We start from the raw sequence: 17665 nt of genomic DNA, 5'->3' as shown, positions 1-17665 counted from the left end.
GATAACCGGCTACAGTGTTTACAAAGCCTGACATACTTGCACCTAAGGCGGAAATGCAACGGGAATAACAGCCTGCAGCAACAGTGCAAACCGGGGAATAAGCATGCCGACGGAGAATGTTCAGCATGTGGTTTGAACTTAGCCTACGATTTTAAGAACCTGACCAAAAATCGTTGCGCCAAACCCTTTTTTTAAGTTTACTTAGTTATTTTAGTAATTGCACTGAAGTATTTTAATAACTACTGAATTATTTATTTTAATAATAAATGTCACACAACGTTAATAATAATGTCATTCAGCGTTAATGATTAAGTTTCAGTTTTGATTTAAACACTAATATTTTAATAAATACAATTAATGTTATTTTTCTCTGTCACACTTGGCCCTTTTTGGAGTTTGACTGAACTGTCTAGGCCTATGATATGCCGTATATATATTTTTAGAAATAACAATTGATTTATTTTTTTGAAAACACAATATGCATTTAAATGGTTACAGCATTTAAATGACAATATAAAACGACCTTGACGCCATTTTCATATAATGTCGAAGGCCTAATAGGTACTTGTGTAGGCCCTGTTTTCGAATGGTGTTTGACTTCCATTATTGGAGGTTGGTGGTAAGATTTAGCAACTTGTACCCTAATCAGTAGCAAAAGTTGTATGAATATTGCCGTTGATATGCTGTAGGCCTATATCGTTCTTGTTAAATCTGTCTTGAATTATGAATATTGATGGTGATCATAACTGTCCACACCACTTACCTGTTGCGAGTCAAGATGAACAGACGGCATTAACTATGGTAATCGCCTACCTGTTGGATATAGCCCACACAAATACTTTGTGGACGAAGGCACAGAATACAATATGTTATAAAAATATCTAGATAATAACATTATACTCACTGAAAATGGAATGTGCTAACACTTTAAATCTAATCGATTATTTTATTTAGAAACAATACGTCGTCGATCACAGATCAGTTGATGGGTATGGGCCGCCAACAGATCGAAAGACAACGAACAGAGTGGGCCCAGCCAAGATCTAGCCTTGCGGGACCCCTCCGTTTACAGTCACCTAAGAGGACAGAGCATTACCAAGTTTGACACGTTGTTTCCTCTGACACAGAAAACAATGGACCCATCTGACAATATGGTCATCAACCTCACGATCTTTCAACTTTTGCACTAGGAACCCGTGATCAATCAGGTAATAGGCCTTCCAGAAATCAATTAATAATGCTCGGATCTCTTCACCTTTATCGGCAGCAGCAAAGCATTTATGTACGAATTTAATCAATGCATCTGTAGTGGAAACCCCGTTACTACACCCAAATTGATTTTTAAAAAGGAGGCAGATTCGGGCCGCATCTTTACCCACCACCCCCCACCCCCCTCTCAAAAAAAAAAAAAAAATTAATTAATAAAAAAAAAATCCGCCCCTGGATCTACACGAGGAGCGAGGGAGTGCCCGATGGATGAACAAAGGGGGTGCAAGACTGGTTCGGCTGTGGACAAGTTCGGCCGCAATATATTTGTATGGAACGCCAAGTAGGCGCAAAGCTGTGCATGCTACGTGTGTGGTGGTTATTCTATTGCTGCTACAGTATCCATTATTTCGTGTTTTATTGTTAGGTCTTCTTAATATGCTGCCAAATAATTAATGTGGTTTTAAGGGAATCAGGTCATTATTATGGTGCCATTAGTTTGCCAAAACAACAGTGGATTTTATTAGGTTTGTGTAAGTCCCGGGTAAGTTAATAATTAATGATTTAGATGGCATATAATTCGTTTTATCTATTTGAAACAAACGAATGTACATTATAATGCAATCATATGTTGATAATCGTGTTGTATTATCGGGTCTTTATGCTGCAAATTAATTAATGTGGTTTTAGGCAATTCAATGGCATTATACTGCGATGAGTTTAAGAACAAAACACTGGATTTTATTAAGTTTGTGTAAGTTATTAATAATGTTTTAAGATTCATATATTTCGTTTTATCTACTATTTGAAACAAACGAACATTGGATTTCATTAGGTTTGTGTAAGTTAATAATAATGTTTTAAGATTCATAATATATTTCGTTTTATCTATTTGAAACAAACGAATTCATATGTTGATAATCAAACCAAAGGGTTTTATTATTTTCATATTACAGTACCGATGCATATTATTTAAGAACAAGAAGAATGTTGATAATGTTAATATACTGCCAAATCAGAGGATTTCTATTATATTTTTCGTAATATTATTAAAGTATTTGATGCTTTGTTTGACCTACGGAGGCCTACAGTAGTGATAACGTCACCGGCCTAGGCAGAAGGCTATCTAAATCTGTCATGATATTTTGGCTAATTTTTATATCATCCAGGCCATATGGAAATTAATAATCGCTACTAGTATATAAGATTCGATGTTTCTCACTGGAAATTTTAGAAATCTACACAATCAGAATAACCAGTCATTATATATAAATCTAATGTTTTTTTGGTTTTTTATGTTTATAAGATCTTTCGCCATAGTAACAACTAGGATGTCCTCAATACCAACAAAAACATTTAAAAAAAACAAAAAAAAAAACCCCATAAATCTTCATTAACATGTCAAACACTTATTCGACTTCACCTGACCAGTCTGGTATAGAATGGTCAGCATATTGTAAAGGACTTGTACACAATAAAACCAATCTCTTATAGTTTTCAATACTTTTTCCCCTGAATTTGTGATACTGTAATCTGTTATCATGCATAGATTTGTGCTAAATGCGTGACAAATTCAGGACCACGCATTGTGTCTGCAAAATGCACGTTTCATTCAAAATCACTTTGATATGCGGGACTATACTTTAAATTTCCTAGACCTTCTCATGTATATTATTGCAAAATCAGCCTAATCGCGTCACAAACGAAGGCCCTGATAGAAAAAGAAATGGCTTTAATATTCGCCCAGAATCAATGTATAAGCCCTTTCCCTCACAGAGTAGGCTAAAAACCATCCACCCCCACCTTCTCATTCCGTTGTCAAGAAAAACTAATTCAAAGCTGTGACCAAAATGTATTTCAAATATTTTGATAATTTATTGGTTCACTTTTAGTTGTTACAATTTTGTACATTTGAGAAACTTCTTATTGTATAAAGCAAATGAATGACTGCAAAATATAAACACAAATAATAATGGTTTTCACTATTAAAGCAGAGAACAGTGAAATTATAATTTCACTGTTCCCTGATTAAATATTCTATATGTTTTATTTAAAAACTGAAAAACCACAAATAAAAACAGGAAAATATATTTATAACATGGTGTTAATTAATTGTTTCTCATGATGAAAAATTCTTTATCAGTACAAATTCAGTGTAATTAGTGCCTGTCACATAATATCGGAAAAAAACAAACCATCAAAAAGCTTATTTAAAGGCATCAAATTAATTATTAACTTTCAATGCACAAAGAAAAAAAATGTTTTAGATGATATATAGATTATTTTACAGCACTACAAAAAACTTAAAGCAAATTTAAGGGGCTACAGGAAATGAATACTTTTTGAATGTTTGTGTATACAAAGTTTCCCCAAATACAATTTTCTCTAGTATACAATCAAATTACAGATCACCTTCAAATTAAAGACCACTTTTGGGATCAGAGGTTTCCATGGCAGCTTTGGTCTCTAATTAGAATAATAAGGACAAGACTTTTGTCAAGTTGGGACCACAGGAAAGTTGTCTTTAATTGGAGGTGGTCTATAATTGGAGGTGGCCTTTAATTGGAGGGGTTTTTAATTGTGGCAAAGGCAAGCCAAACCAGTCACTCGTCGTTAAAAAATCGATTTTCAGTTATTAATACCAGGGGCGGATTCAGAGATGTCCAAAAGAGTGGGGGAGGGGGGGCGGAAGTTGGTTCGATTGAGACAACACACTATCATTTTTGTGTTCTAGACGCCTGAAAATTACATTTGAGGTGTTCTGGGCTTTTTTTTTTTTTTCTTTTTTGGGGGGTGCCGGGGCCTGGCCCAATTTCACCCAATTTCAGCCCAATTTTTTTAAAGAGTAAAGTAGGAGCTAAGAAATGGTAAAATTTTTTTTTTAAATCCGACATTTCCTTATAAAGTTAGAAGCATTTAAACATACAACTGTTTAAAGAACAATATACTAGAAATCAGCCATCAAAGTTTATGATTTCGGGCATTTCTCATGCAGAAACTGTCTTCAAATCCTTAAAAAGTGTTGTTTTAACATTTAAAATGGGAAAAATAACAGCAGCACAGCATGATGTATAGATATATAAAGTTTAGTTTAGTGCACTAAAATAGATTGACACAATAATTTGACATTCCAGCATGTTTTGGCCATTTTCTCTGAAACACATTTTGCGACAGGTGACTGGTTTGGCTTGTCTTTGCCACAATTGGAGGGAGACCTACACGTATTCACATGGTTCTGATACCATATCTAGAGGGGAATAAACCATTAGAACATGCATGAAAACAGAATCAACTCTTTCATAGACTCAACTGCCTATCAAACCTCATATCACACAGACATTCACAATTGGCTTAAACTATCATCTTTATAAAAAAAATGTTCTTTAACCATTGTTAATCTTCACAGTATATATATAGTATCTGCATACTGAAACAAATAAATATAACAAACTTTAAAATTTAGATCTGGTCAACTAAGGCCAAATATAAATTGTTTATGTCATTTAACCTCAAACCTTTTTTTCAACTAATTATCCCAGCAAAGTTTCTTTACATTCAATATCTACAGGATTAGGCTTTCCTTTCATAGCAGCCTTAGTTTGTCAAATTTACAGATAAAATGTTACCAAGACAAGGTAAGCAACACTCTTTATCATGTAGAACTGACTGGTTAAACCATGCGCATTGCATGTAAAGTTACTGTGATATTTCATTGATATTATCGGTATGTTTACATCTATTGTGCATGTGTTTAATTATCGATCAAAAAATTATATTCATAGTACACCAAATACCGTAAACCTCGAATAGAAGCCCTAGGTTTCCTTTTTTGCTAACATTCGATGGGCTTCTTTCAAGGCTAATATTTTGGTAAGTCAAAAAAGGGTGGGGGGGCTTCTTTTCTAAATGAATGCTGTAATTACTACTGCAAAACAATGAATAGGGTCACTGTAACATCAGTCTGTATCATAGTTTATTAATTGGCATTAAATCACCTAAACTACTGTGTTAAAACCAATATTTTTAATTTATTTTGTTTATTGAAATTCATGTAGAGTGCATATACAGCACTGTACTCTCTCGAACAAAGCCCATGTTATCTTGAAAAGAAGCCCATGGATTTTTTTTTCGAGATGGCTCCTTTTCATGGCATAATTTGCAAAGTAAAGAGGAAGGCTTCAAATTGAGATGATTTTACGGTATTCAACAACAACCCATTTTGCACTCGGGACAACCAAATTTCCAATCAGAACATTATTTTAAGTAGTTTTTCTAGTGTAAGTGGCTCAAACAATTGTATCATGCCTGATTATAATCATTTCAACTAATAGAAAATGAAGAAATACCATTTCCACTATAATATAGTGGAAATTTCAAACTACAGTATTATAGCTATCAATTCAATTTAAAGAGGCCTGGGGGTTGGGGGAGGGTCACATACAGAAATCATTTTTTGTCAAAACATTCTCTAAAATATCATAGTGTATTTTGAGGGCACCATTTATAACCATACACTACAGTGTACTGTACGATGGTGGCTACTTTAACAAATACTATACAATACAGTAGAGTTTTGTGTGGAAGCAGTTTGGCACAGTGGGAACGGTTTGGTTTCCCAACCTCGAGGTCGGGGTTTTAATCCCTCGCATTGCATTTGGCTTGCGTCCTTGAACAAGGCACTTTATCTACATTGCTTCCCTCCACCCAGGAATATAAATGGGTACCAAGGCTGTAACACTTAAACATGTGGACCCAATGACCAGTGAAAAACTTACATCGCTTCGTATGTGTAAAGAAAGATGCTATATAAATGACCAGATTAGGTAAGACTACTCTTTTCTGGGAATCTTCATATTTTTTTTTTATTAAAAAGTGAGGTGTAGTTGTAAATTTGTTATATATACATTTTTACTGTAAATTAATGCATAAACAGGTACCTAAGTTGCAGAATTTTATTTTAAGGCAAAAATCTTCAGTTTTGAAGACTACAGTATTCCAGAAATTTAAGAAGCACAACGTATGCCTAACGTCCCCTCCACGATTGAGAATGATGTACAGTAGAAACTATTATTGATATTATTGCTGCTATGGACAAGAATGTCTGTTTCATAGTCGATAACAAACAGACCAAGTACAAGTATCTCGCAAATACATCATATTCTTTTGTATTGTATAATGCTGTTGATGTTGCCATCTGCACCAACCCACATAAGCTGCAGTTCTAAAAAGTATTAAGGAATATACTGAGGAGTCTGTTGAGTTTATAACTGGGTTCTAAGTCTACCGGAAGTTGCAGGAGTCTCCCAGAAATTGGGACGCCGTCCCACACTCCCGCAAGCAAGCAGAACATGCAAATTCATAATATTTGCATATTTTTACTACTTAATTATCAATTGTCTCACAGAAATCAGTGCTGATGGGTAATACCATGGGCATTGACATAAAATTAAATATATTAAGGAAGCTCATTAACCAGATCTAAAGAAAGCGAACTACAGTACGGACCCCTGGGAATATTTCTATTTGGTGGCGCCCTTTAAAACTTGTCATGACAAAATGAGGAAGAAAGTTGCCCCATTCGTCACATCACTCACTAACAAGTATACTAATATATTTTGTTGACATTGGTTCGTTGCTTATTATAATGGGAATGTATCCACCATATTCCGTAGTATGTGGAATAGATGCACTCACTATCTCCCTTCAGTAAATCCATCCACACATTTCATACCGTGATAACATTACTGTAAGTCTACGCATACACAATGCAATGGGATAGCTATCGTTTACTTGATCCGAATCCTGAGAAACCCATCATGGCTGCCATCTCGGGGTCCATTTCTTCACCATCGTCGTCAGCCTTTCTTTTCCTATCTTTCCTTTTTTGTTTCCTGTATGCTTTCTGCTTCTCTTCCTAATAAATGGGGAAAATATTAAAAAAAAAGAATCTTTTCAATCTAAGTTACAGTACAATAATCTTTCGATAACACTGTAATAGATAGTAATTGTTATTGTGGTGATGGAATAATAGACAATAACTGGATTTGCGTCAGGAGAAACATGTATAGGTATAATTTTGCCCTACCTGACGTGGAAATGTACCGAATACTCAGTACATTTTATGTAATTACAATATATTATGTAATTACAATATATTATGTAGTGAAATATTTTCTAGGTACATGTATTAGATTATGATGCTGATAGTGCCATGATCATTATATGCTTGAAAATTATAATAAGGATGATAAGGTTGATTATGATTTTGCATACAAAAAACTAGCATACAACTTTACTGTTTAAATTCAAAATTACTATTATTATTGTAAGTATGTATTCGCATTACTTACGGTATATCATGATCATAATTTTAATATATTCATTGCAGTGACAGATCCAGGAACATGAAAGAGAGGGCACAGAGGACTTTCCGAAATGGTGGGTGCAGACCACCTCAGCCACACCATGGTTAAGGCTGAGGTAAATTTATAATTATGGCAACACAAGATGGCCGGAAATGACACTCTCAAACTTCAATATGAATATAATTTTCTTTTTTTTCTCTCCATTTTTTTTTATAATTTTGAAAAATTTAGGGGGAAGGGGGACCCCACATTGCATCTGCCACTGATTATTGCTGTACTATTAGCAATAATAATATCAATAGTAAATTGTATATTAATACTCATATTGCACCATCAACATCTCTAAATGATCAACATTCGTTATATATTATTTCATACATATATTATTACCATTTTACTAATATTATCACAATGATAATGATAATAATAAATGTATAAAATAATAATTAATAGAATGTTACTACAGTTAAACTTGCCTAAGTCAAATAATTTCTAAGTCGATCAAATATGACATGCCAAATTGTTGTGTTTTCCATTAATTAACAATCTGTACGTCAAATTTTATCTAAGTCGAAAAATATTTCAATAGCATTTCGGATTCGACTTAGGCAAGTTCAACTGTAGTATTATTATCGTAATTAATAAAATTATTGGTGAATTCATTACCTCTTCCCTTAGTTCAACCATTCTGGCCTCAAAATCATATTCTTTTTTCTTCTCTTCTTGTTTTTTCTTATTCATCTCGAACCTTTTCTTCACTTGATCTAAACTTGACCGCTCCACTCGCATGGACATTCCCAGATTCCTTTGATCTGATAACAAAAAAGGTCAAAGTGCGAATAAAGTAGGAAGAGATTCAAAGAGAAGAATATGTAAATTATCACTAGGGCTGTGGAAAATTTGTATCAAGATGAAAGGTAACTTTGCTTTGTCTAAATCTTGCTGCTGTTTGCACTTGGGTATAAATACACAGTATTTTTTGACTGAGATCTGGTTAATAGTAGTATGGTTAAAATGGTTAATCAAATGTACAACCAAAATGCTCATTTCACTTTATGGACAAAATACACTAAAATTGGTAACACATAGTGGCTCAAAGGCCTAATTGCTTATGAGGAGCCTTCTCAATATAAAAACAAATACTGAAACACATATTTATAATTTTAAAAAATCTGACAATATTAGATATAAATACACATAAATACAAAAACTAGCTAAAATACTATGCTGGGTATTCGTGCGTCGTACGACAGTCACACAACCATCGGCAGACAAATCTGACTCCGTCCCGTGAACGCAGTCTGAAAGCAATCTGTTGCGTGCGCATTGTGGCACTGCATTCTCCGTAGAATTGCGTCGGGCGACGGAGTGTCCGGCTTTATGGCATGTTTTTGAAGAAGACAACTCCAAATTTTGGATGCAAAATAAAAACTTTCACTTTACGCGCAATACCAGGGAGGTTTAAAGAGTGTGCATTGGTGTTTTCTGCTCCGGAAAGCAGCCTGTTACTCTTTCTGGCCACGATTCGTTTTTGTTAAATCTACCACACAGATTGGAAAATATGACCAACTGGAATATATACAGACCAGGTATATGCTTAGCTTGACTAAAAAAAATCAAATTCATACAGGCTATTTAACGCACCTCTATGGCGACAAATAGTTCTGCTTATTGGGTTACAAAAATAGGAAGGACTGTTGAGTTTTCATTGGAATAGGAATTTAGTTGACAGACTGAACTTTTGCACTCCCTAGGCAAAACCAATCTACACCTCTAATAGTAATATATTAAAAAAAAGTATGACATACGTTTTTTTCCATTAATATGATCTAAGAAATTGATGGAATCCTTCACGACACAATCGCATACGTTACAGTAATAGCCACCCATCTGTGAAGACGGTGTTGTCTTCGTAATGACTTGCGATTTTCCCAACTTCGATTCCAAGTCAACCTTGTAGTCTCGCTGACGGAGTAATTCTCTCTTAACTGGTGGTTCATTGTACCTCCTATCTGAAAAAATAAAATAGTTGAATGCAAATTAGATTTATAATATATTTACTGTACCACTTTAAATAACAATCTTCAAAGGAGCTTTCTTTGTTTTTGTAGGTAGCTTTGATCAGTAGGGTAAGATTGCTTTGATCTTTAGTTTATTTATAGCTATGTAACCTACTAGGGGTAATGTTTTGACTGGTCAAACACTTTTGGTACTTGTGCATATAAGCTTGCAAATATGGATAATTTCTCATTCCTGATGACATAATTAATGTTGAAATATTGAATCCTGACACGATGGCCTGCATTTCGATACTTGGAGTATGTATTATACTATATTATAACAATCTTGGTTTTATATTTTAGTACATTTCTAGTTAATTATTGAAGTAATGGGTACGGACAAAAAAAATTCCTGCTTCAAACAAGGGAACTATTCATATACTTCCTAGACCAAACTCGAAACTTTATGCCGCGCACTCACACGACGGTTGCCCAATGAATTCAACTCCACTCCCTGTGAGCGCTAGGCGACGTAACGCCATCTGCTGATTGTAGGTGGCAGTCTGAACGGAACGTTGTTAAAAACGATCTTTTGCGCCTGTGTCGTGGTGGCGCACTCACACGACGGTTGCCCAATGAATTCAACTCCGCTCCCTGTGAGCGCTAGGCGACGCAACGCCATCTGCTGATTGTAGGTGGCAGTCTGAACGGAACGTTGTTAAAAACGATCTTTTGCGCCTGTGTCGTGGTGTTTCGTTCTTCATAGAATCGCAGTGAGTGCCCAGCTTTAGAATGATGTAGAAAGTTAAAAATATGTGGCGAACGGAGAACAAGAAATTATTAGATGATCTTAGGGTGCATCCAGGAGAAATACGTCCAGGCGCTGTACATGTTAATGATTATCAAGGTGAGTTTTAAGTAATTTAAATGAAGCAGCAGGCAGTGAATTCCAAAATGTAGGTGTGGCAAAAGAGAAAGATTTATGGCCAATAGTTTTTAAGGATGTGCAGGGAACAGAGAACAAGAAGTTATTAGATGATCTAGGGTGAGATTTTAAAAGTGCGTAAAAAAGAGAATGGCCATTCCGGCTCAAATCAGCTAGAAATTTAAAAGTGCCCCTGTGAACCCTCTTGGATTTTCTTTAAAAATTTCTAAAAATACCTTGATGTGTCAAAAGAAAGAATCCAAAATTTCAGTTTCAATTTCCAAGCGGTTTTTAAGTTAAGACCTTTTGGAAATTTAGTTGCCACGCCCCCTTTTTCATTCCGGTATGGCTCCTTTAACTTTGTACAGTTTTTACGAAGCTATACCTTCTAGAATAACAAAGATAAAAAGTTGTGAATTGCTACATAGACAGATATAGCTTTGTAACAATGAACAAAAAATAATATAATTATACCTCTTTTCTCTCTTTCTTGTAATTCTTGATCCAGCCTTGCTTGGGCAATTTTCTCATACTCATCTCTGTCCCATTTCCTTCGATGATCTTCAACTTGCTACACAAAAAGATATTAAAAATGAAATTAATATTGTACAAAACAGCATGCAAATCTATGATGTCAAACAGGATAGGTTTGCATGTGCTTTTAGCTAATCCTCACAAAAACACTGTGTAAACAAATATTCCATTTACTCTTACATCTACTGTACTCCATCTGAAATATCAGAGACTAAGTTTGACCACAAATTTGCAATGGGTGAGACTTTCAAACTTGTCCTTCTGTGGAATGGGGAAGGGGGGCTGATGACTATTCCCCCAGAAACCTTTTCCCTAGATTTTTTTAAAAAACTAATCCTTAGATCTGGCAAGATTACATTAACAAAAATTCATAGTGCATGTACAAACCTTGTGCATATTTAATAACTATTTTCATGGGTTTTTAGAACATTTGAAGATATACATTTATTGAAAATGTTTATTTCTTTCTAAAGTTAAAAGTATTCTAGGCCTATAATAGTCCCCAGTTATCTTATGGAACAATTCTCATGCTTAAGGCTATAACTACCAGTATCATTTTTTTTTTAATGTGTCTATACAAAATACTTAACTTTTGGCAACAGGCCAAGAGTCAAATTTGTTTTTCTGCAAACATGGTACATTAGGAACATTGCAGAAATAATTAATAATATCCACCGCATATTTTTAAGGAAGCGATTATTATGCCGGCCTCAAAAATATGCCAACAAAGATATAATGCTAGTCTATTTCTCTGATTGGCTAATGTAAATTATGACGTCATCAAACCTTCTCGCAAGACCGCCATGAAGGGTCATGGAAGAAACACGAAAAGCCAAACACCATGGCTGATGAATGTCTAAATTGGTTATACTTTCGATAGTTTTTTTGGATGTTGAAACAAACACAAAAGAAATTTGAAGAAAACCAATGTACCGTATTAAATTGGCGCTGTAACTCTCACGGACCATCGCTGCAGCTCAGAAAGGCTGAGAAAAAGATACAGGTCACGATATTGGCGAAAAGAGAGAGATTAGATGGGCATACTACCTCTCCTAGTGACGACATTGACAGGCAATTGGGCTTTAGTTAGTATAGATTAGTAGACCTACTGTACCTTCTTGCCAGCCTAGGGCAGGCTAGACAAAATTAGATCCATCCAACCTTCGGCGACCTAGGCTTGTGATGATGAAATATTCATTCCACATTGTGGGGCGGATGATGGGTGGTGCAGTTTTTTGAAGTGCAGCGCACAATGATCGTCCTTAATCGATTATGATGCTAGACTGAGACTGATCTGATTGAGACAGACTGTAAATGTGGATAAGACAAGCCAAACCAGTCACTCGTCGCAAATCGTGTTTCAGAGAAAATGGCCAAAACATGCTGGAATGTCAAATTTTTAAAAATCTATTTTATTGCACTAAACTTTAAACCTTTATATATCTCCACATCATTCTATGCTGTTATTTTCCCCATTTTCAATGTTAAAACAATACTTTTTAAGGATTTAAAGGTAGTTTTAAAGGTAGAAATGCCTGAAATCATAAACTTTGACGGCTAATTTCTCATATATTGCTCTTTAAACAGCTGTGTGGTTAAACGCTTGACTCTTTATAAGGAAATGTCTGGTTTGAATGATTTTTTTACCATTTTATAGCTATTATTTTACTCTCTAACACTGTGTAATAACTCAAAATCGATTTTTGTGACGAGTGACTGGTTTGGCTTGTCTTTGCCACAAATCTTACTCTTATCATCATTGAAATTACACTGTAACTATAGGTCTTGGCCTGTATTTTTTGTAGGATTTTGTAATTTCAACCTACGGTATATATTCGAACAGTACTATTTGAATGTCCTACATGTTTTAAATACAGTCAATAATTTTAGGACACTTTGGGACACTTATCCAGTAGCGGCGCTACACAAGTTTGGGCAGGGAACTAACTGAACAGCACAATACTGGCAATAGACAAAAGATAAACAAATGTTTATGATTATAACAAAAAAGAGAACTGGAAAACAACTAGCGCCTAGCTGGGTTGTCTGGTGTGTCCAAGGTATAGATGGTGACTGAAAACTACACTTAATCTGATGGCCCTAACAAACCTTTACTTTTATCACTATTTGTAATTCTAACCAGCAATTTAGTAGAAAAAAGCTTTTTTCCAGCAGTTGTACAGTTAACTAATGCGTGTACTGTCTCTGCCGGCATCTGCAAAACATACAACTCGCTAATGGAAGTTTGATGCCTTTTCTTTCAAAGGTTTTGGAGAAAATATTTTCTATTTAACCCGAGACTCGCATTGATCAACATTGGCTGAATCCCAGTCGGCATATCGCAAGGGGCGCAGTGTTAGACAGCTCTTCTAAGTTGCATGGTGACATCCTCTGAGCATTGGAAATACACAATGACGTACTTCTTGCTCTACTAAGAGTTTTCATCTGCCTTAGATACCTTAGATCATGGTACCCTTTTGGCATGCATGTCATTTAATTTTGGTATTGCCGGCACGCCTCTAAAATGGATCGGATCCTATCTTAGTGATCGTAAGCAGTCGGTGGTGATGCAAAGTATTTCATCTGAGCAGAGACATGTCTCTTGTGGTGTTCCTCAGTGTTTTGTCTTGGGACCTTTGACCTTTGTTGTTTGCCATTTACACTTCTCCAGTTGAAAAGGTAATCAAGGCTCATGGATGCAAAGCCATCATGTACAGTTGTGTTTACGGTGCCTTTGATATATTGTATAGGGTATCTATACAATTTTAAACGAAACTGTCAGCATGCATCAAGGGCATTCAATAATGGGCTGCCAATATTTCGTCTCTTTCTAAATGAATCGAAAACTGAAGTTGTTCATTTTATGTCTAGTTATTCAAGAATCGCTCCACTCAGGTCAATTGAGATTTGGTAACATTTTAGTTGACATAAAATCTGAAGTCAAGAATTTAGGGTTTATTTTTGACACCAAGATGCTGCAAAGACAAGTCGGCCAGCATAGGTTGGCATATGCAAAATTGGCAGCATCAGTAAATTCCTGGATAATGAAACAACTTAGACTGGTCCATGCATTTGTTACATCCCGCCTTCACTTCTGCAACGGTGTTTTATATGGTCTTTCACTTGTTTAAAATTCAAGATTCAAAACTTTGCAGCTCGTAGAACAAATACTTACCATGCTGAAAATCTTCCCTTACCGAATTCGGTCCTGCTACCCGACCTAGTCGGGTAATCGATCATCCAACCCCCTGTCACAAGTGACAGGTCGGGTGACAGATTCGCTACTTACCTAAAATTTATTGCCCGCTGCCGGCGGCCTGCGAAGGTCGCGTACTAGTGTATTGTAGTTAGGCCTAGGAAGGTTAGTGATCTAGAGTGAGCAAGAGATATTTTGTTTAAAATGGTCAGACACGGCAAACGTAATGAATAAGCCTACAATCTAGGTTACATATATTCCTACATTTTCGATAAAAAGAAGTTAATAATTAATAATCGGGAGCGCATGTTTCGGTGTGGTGTGATGTCAAAAAGTGCATTGGCAGTCAGTAACGAACAGAAGCAACTACTGAATTTCCCGCAAATATTTTTTACTGGGAATTGTTCTTCTTTTCTATACCACAGTATAATTAAAAAGAAAATACAAATTGTGTTCACACCTAAAAATCTGGAAAATTACGATGCATAACAAACAAAAATAATAAGATTGAACTGAAGCGCCTACCCCTGGCATCCCAAGACCGAACCATTGTGTGCCCGGTGAAGCTTATTATAATAGTATTTAAACAGGTGTATTATAACGGTTAGTGCACATGTTTGAATATTAATATAATATTTAAACATGTTTATTATAACGGTTAATACACATGTTTAAATGTAGTAATGTTTAGGCATGTGTATTTATAGTTATAATACAAAATGAATACCCTGCCGCAAAATGGACGGTTCTAAATCGCCCATGACTCAAGCACATGGGCTTCTTGTTCGTTCGTGACGTTGTGCACTGGCCGTGAGAGTGAGTAATCGTCTGTAGATCGTATGCAATGAAGATACAGAATATCAGTTATAAAATCAATTTAGCATTTGATTTTAATACATGACGAGTCATTCTCTGTTCCTAAATTCTGTCAACTAAATATTCATCGATTCGGAGGCCCTATAAAATAGAGATTTACTACTCTCTGAGCCTAGATTGAAATACATCAGCTGTAAGCTGTAGAATAGCCGGGAATGTGAGTAAACATTGCTGTTGTACGCCACACGATCATAAAATAAATAGAATAAGGCTAGAATGAATCGTATTCTTATATTTATTTAGGCCAGCATAAACACCAATACACCAAAATTACCATCTTTGTTTTTTGAGAACTAATAAAATATTAATGCATCTTTCTGGCTAGTATTCTCCCGATCGCCAAGTCACGGTTTTGTGTTTGCGAAATTCGTGAAAAAAGTAAAGTAAATCCACAGACGTACAGCTACTGTCTTTTTTCATTATGATCGGATTTTGGTTTAAAACATTTTATGTTTTAAATAACAACATTCGATTCAGAAATTGTGTATACTTTCTGAAATTTGAACATGATTGGAGCAGTACTGGCTGAACTGTGTCAGATTTTCTCCTACTACCAAGGTCTTGTTTACTCATTGTGAAGGCTGTTTAGGCAGCATGCAGGCAATTAGCAATCAATCATCCAACCCACCAGTGACCATTTCTTCTAAGGGGAAGAATTTCGTCATGACACACACATTACACCTATCCTTAACGGTCTCCACTGAGCTAACCATAAAGAAACGGCTCATCTTCAAATTCATGCTAATAAAATCGAGGTCCCAGCTTACATCAGAAAATCAATTACAATAAATCACCCTTCCATGTAAATTGGGATCATAATCACATTCAAGAATCGTTGTGTCTAAGACAAGCACAGCATTTTTACTCATCATCTCATTAAAGCAATCATGTAGGATATCAATTTTCAAAAAAACCACTTAAAACTTATCTTTTTGCAACATAGACTGGCTTGCATCTTCTTTTGGGAGCCTTATCTTGGTAATCATCTCTAAGTATCCGGTTGTCTATGTCAGGGCTAATGTGTAGCCTGTTCCTTTGCTCGAGTCTGGTAGGTACTGTAGGGGTCTGGGATTACGCTAGAATGGAGTCGGATGGTGACCCCTTGAAGATTTTGCACTTTTGTTAAGCCAGTTTTATGTTCTACTTCATTGTTTTTAAAATAAACTTTTTAGTTTTATGTGATGCATATCTAGCTTTTTGCATTATGCGCATTATAAATGTAACATTATTATTATTATATTATTATTAAAATGTCAATCAGAAAATAGACCGGCAAAATAGCAACTTTGGCATATTTTCTGGTTCCGTCCGGCATAATAAACACTTTCCAACTATTCATTACATTAATGACGCACTTCATCATGTTATGACCAAAACCTAAGCGTGCACCATACACAATGCTGTTTATTATTAGCATAACAAACTCTACTACTAGGTCTAGGCCTAGTAGTAGTAGACCTTACATCCCCAACATAGGACAAGAACTTAAGAAGGCCTTCGGTGGAGCTTCGCGCTAAACTTTCTTATTTTTTACTATAAAAATGTAGGCTAAAACCATGAATGAAGGATCCTGTCTAGGCTAGGCCTAAATTCGGAAAGGCTCGAAGGCTGAAAATTGACCCTGACCGAGCCTAGCCTAGGCATACGCTCTCTAGGCTAGCGTACGCCTAGCCTAGCTAGGGTAGGTTGAGTTCTTTCTCAACGCTCGGGTATTTTGTCGTAGGCCTAGGCTACCCTCTAGGCCCTAGGCCTAGATATAAATAATTAATATTTAAAATTATAGTATTTGAATACATGGATTCACACAATATATAGGCCTAATATGATATACATACACCAAGTTTGTCCGACATTGCTGATTTCAAGAAGTTAATAAATATTAGTTGAAACTTGAATACTCAAATTCACCATCCGCCGACAATTATACGGGCCACAATATACGATTATCTGCTAAAATCTGAAACAATAACAATAGTCTAAACACCCGGCTACGTACATGCTCGTGGGGAGATTAAAGGCTTGTTTATACTTCAACGATAACGATAGGCCTAACGATAAAAACTAAAAAGCAATTATTCATATAGAAAATAAAAGAAGTTTTTACACTAGAAAGATTCGATAACGATTTATCAGTTATGCGATAACAACATATTTTGACAAATCAAATCAGATGACGTCATAATCATGAAGAACATTAAAATCGTAGTAGTAGGCCTATATATTAGCAACGATTTTATCGTTTTACCATGATTATGGCGTCATCTGATGTAAAATATTTAAAATATGTTAAAATAGTTTGTTATCGTATACACAATAAATCGTTCTCGAATCGTCCTAGTGTAAAAACTTCTATTTCTTTTGTTTTCTATATGAACAATCTCTTTTTAACTTTTAATCTTATCGTTATCGTTATCGTTGAAGTAACAGGCCGTGACCAAGTGCTGATTATGAAGTTCACCATTATGCGAGGTCTTAATGGTCTCATGGTCTGTCCTTCATTACGCTTCAATTTTCATATATAATTTATAAATATATAAAATATAATCAACTGTGTAACAGAGTA

General features: G+C 35.4%; 2 protein-coding genes across 3 annotated transcripts in view; both read right to left on the bottom strand.

Annotated features, from left to right (window-relative positions):
* Nucleotides 1-1041, bottom strand: part of LOC117121751 — an 11453-nt gene extending 10412 nt beyond the window's left edge. Inside the window, exon 1 of one of the 2 annotated variants that reach the window (XM_033267048.1) lies at nt 905-1041. The gene's annotated coding sequence lies outside the window, so the exon portion shown is untranslated. Of the gene's footprint in view, nt 1-763; nt 781-904 lie in introns of those variants that run through there. The other variant, XM_033267050.1, reaches the window with a different exon arrangement.
* Nucleotides 1042-4178: 3137 nt separating this feature from the next.
* Nucleotides 4179-17075, bottom strand: LOC117121750 (zinc finger matrin-type protein 2-like). Its single transcript, XM_033267047.1, has 5 exons — nt 16938-17075; nt 10971-11067; nt 9380-9583; nt 8238-8383; nt 4179-7120 (listed from the first exon to the last, which is right to left on the bottom strand). Exons 1-5 carry the CDS (start codon nt 16953-16955, stop codon nt 6986-6988), a joined length of 600 nt encoding a protein of 199 aa, XP_033122938.1. The 5' UTR covers nt 16956-17075; the 3' UTR covers nt 4179-6985.
* Between the last annotated feature and the right edge of the window lie 590 nt (nt 17076-17665).

The sequence above is a fragment of the Anneissia japonica genome, unplaced genomic scaffold (assembly GCF_011630105.1).
Source record: "Anneissia japonica isolate Jap-2015-1 unplaced genomic scaffold, ASM1163010v1 scaffold287730_len121977_cov127, whole genome shotgun sequence".
Taxonomy (NCBI): Eukaryota; Metazoa; Echinodermata; class Crinoidea; order Comatulida; family Comatulidae; genus Anneissia; species Anneissia japonica.
The sequence above is the reverse complement of the archived record's forward strand: the minus strand, read 5'-3'. Positions and strand labels throughout refer to the sequence as shown.

Excerpts from the sequence above, each read along its gene's own strand:
- LOC117121750 (XM_033267047.1), bottom strand. Across the intron at positions 8,384-9,379 it reads TCATATTAATGGAAAAAAAC|ATCAAAGGAATCTGGGAATG; the intron begins GTATGTCATACT and ends TTTTGTTATCAG. Across the intron at positions 7,121-8,237 it reads TGGTTGAACTAAGGGAAGAG|GAAGAGAAGCAGAAAGCATA; the intron begins GTAATGAATTCA and ends CCCATTTATTAG.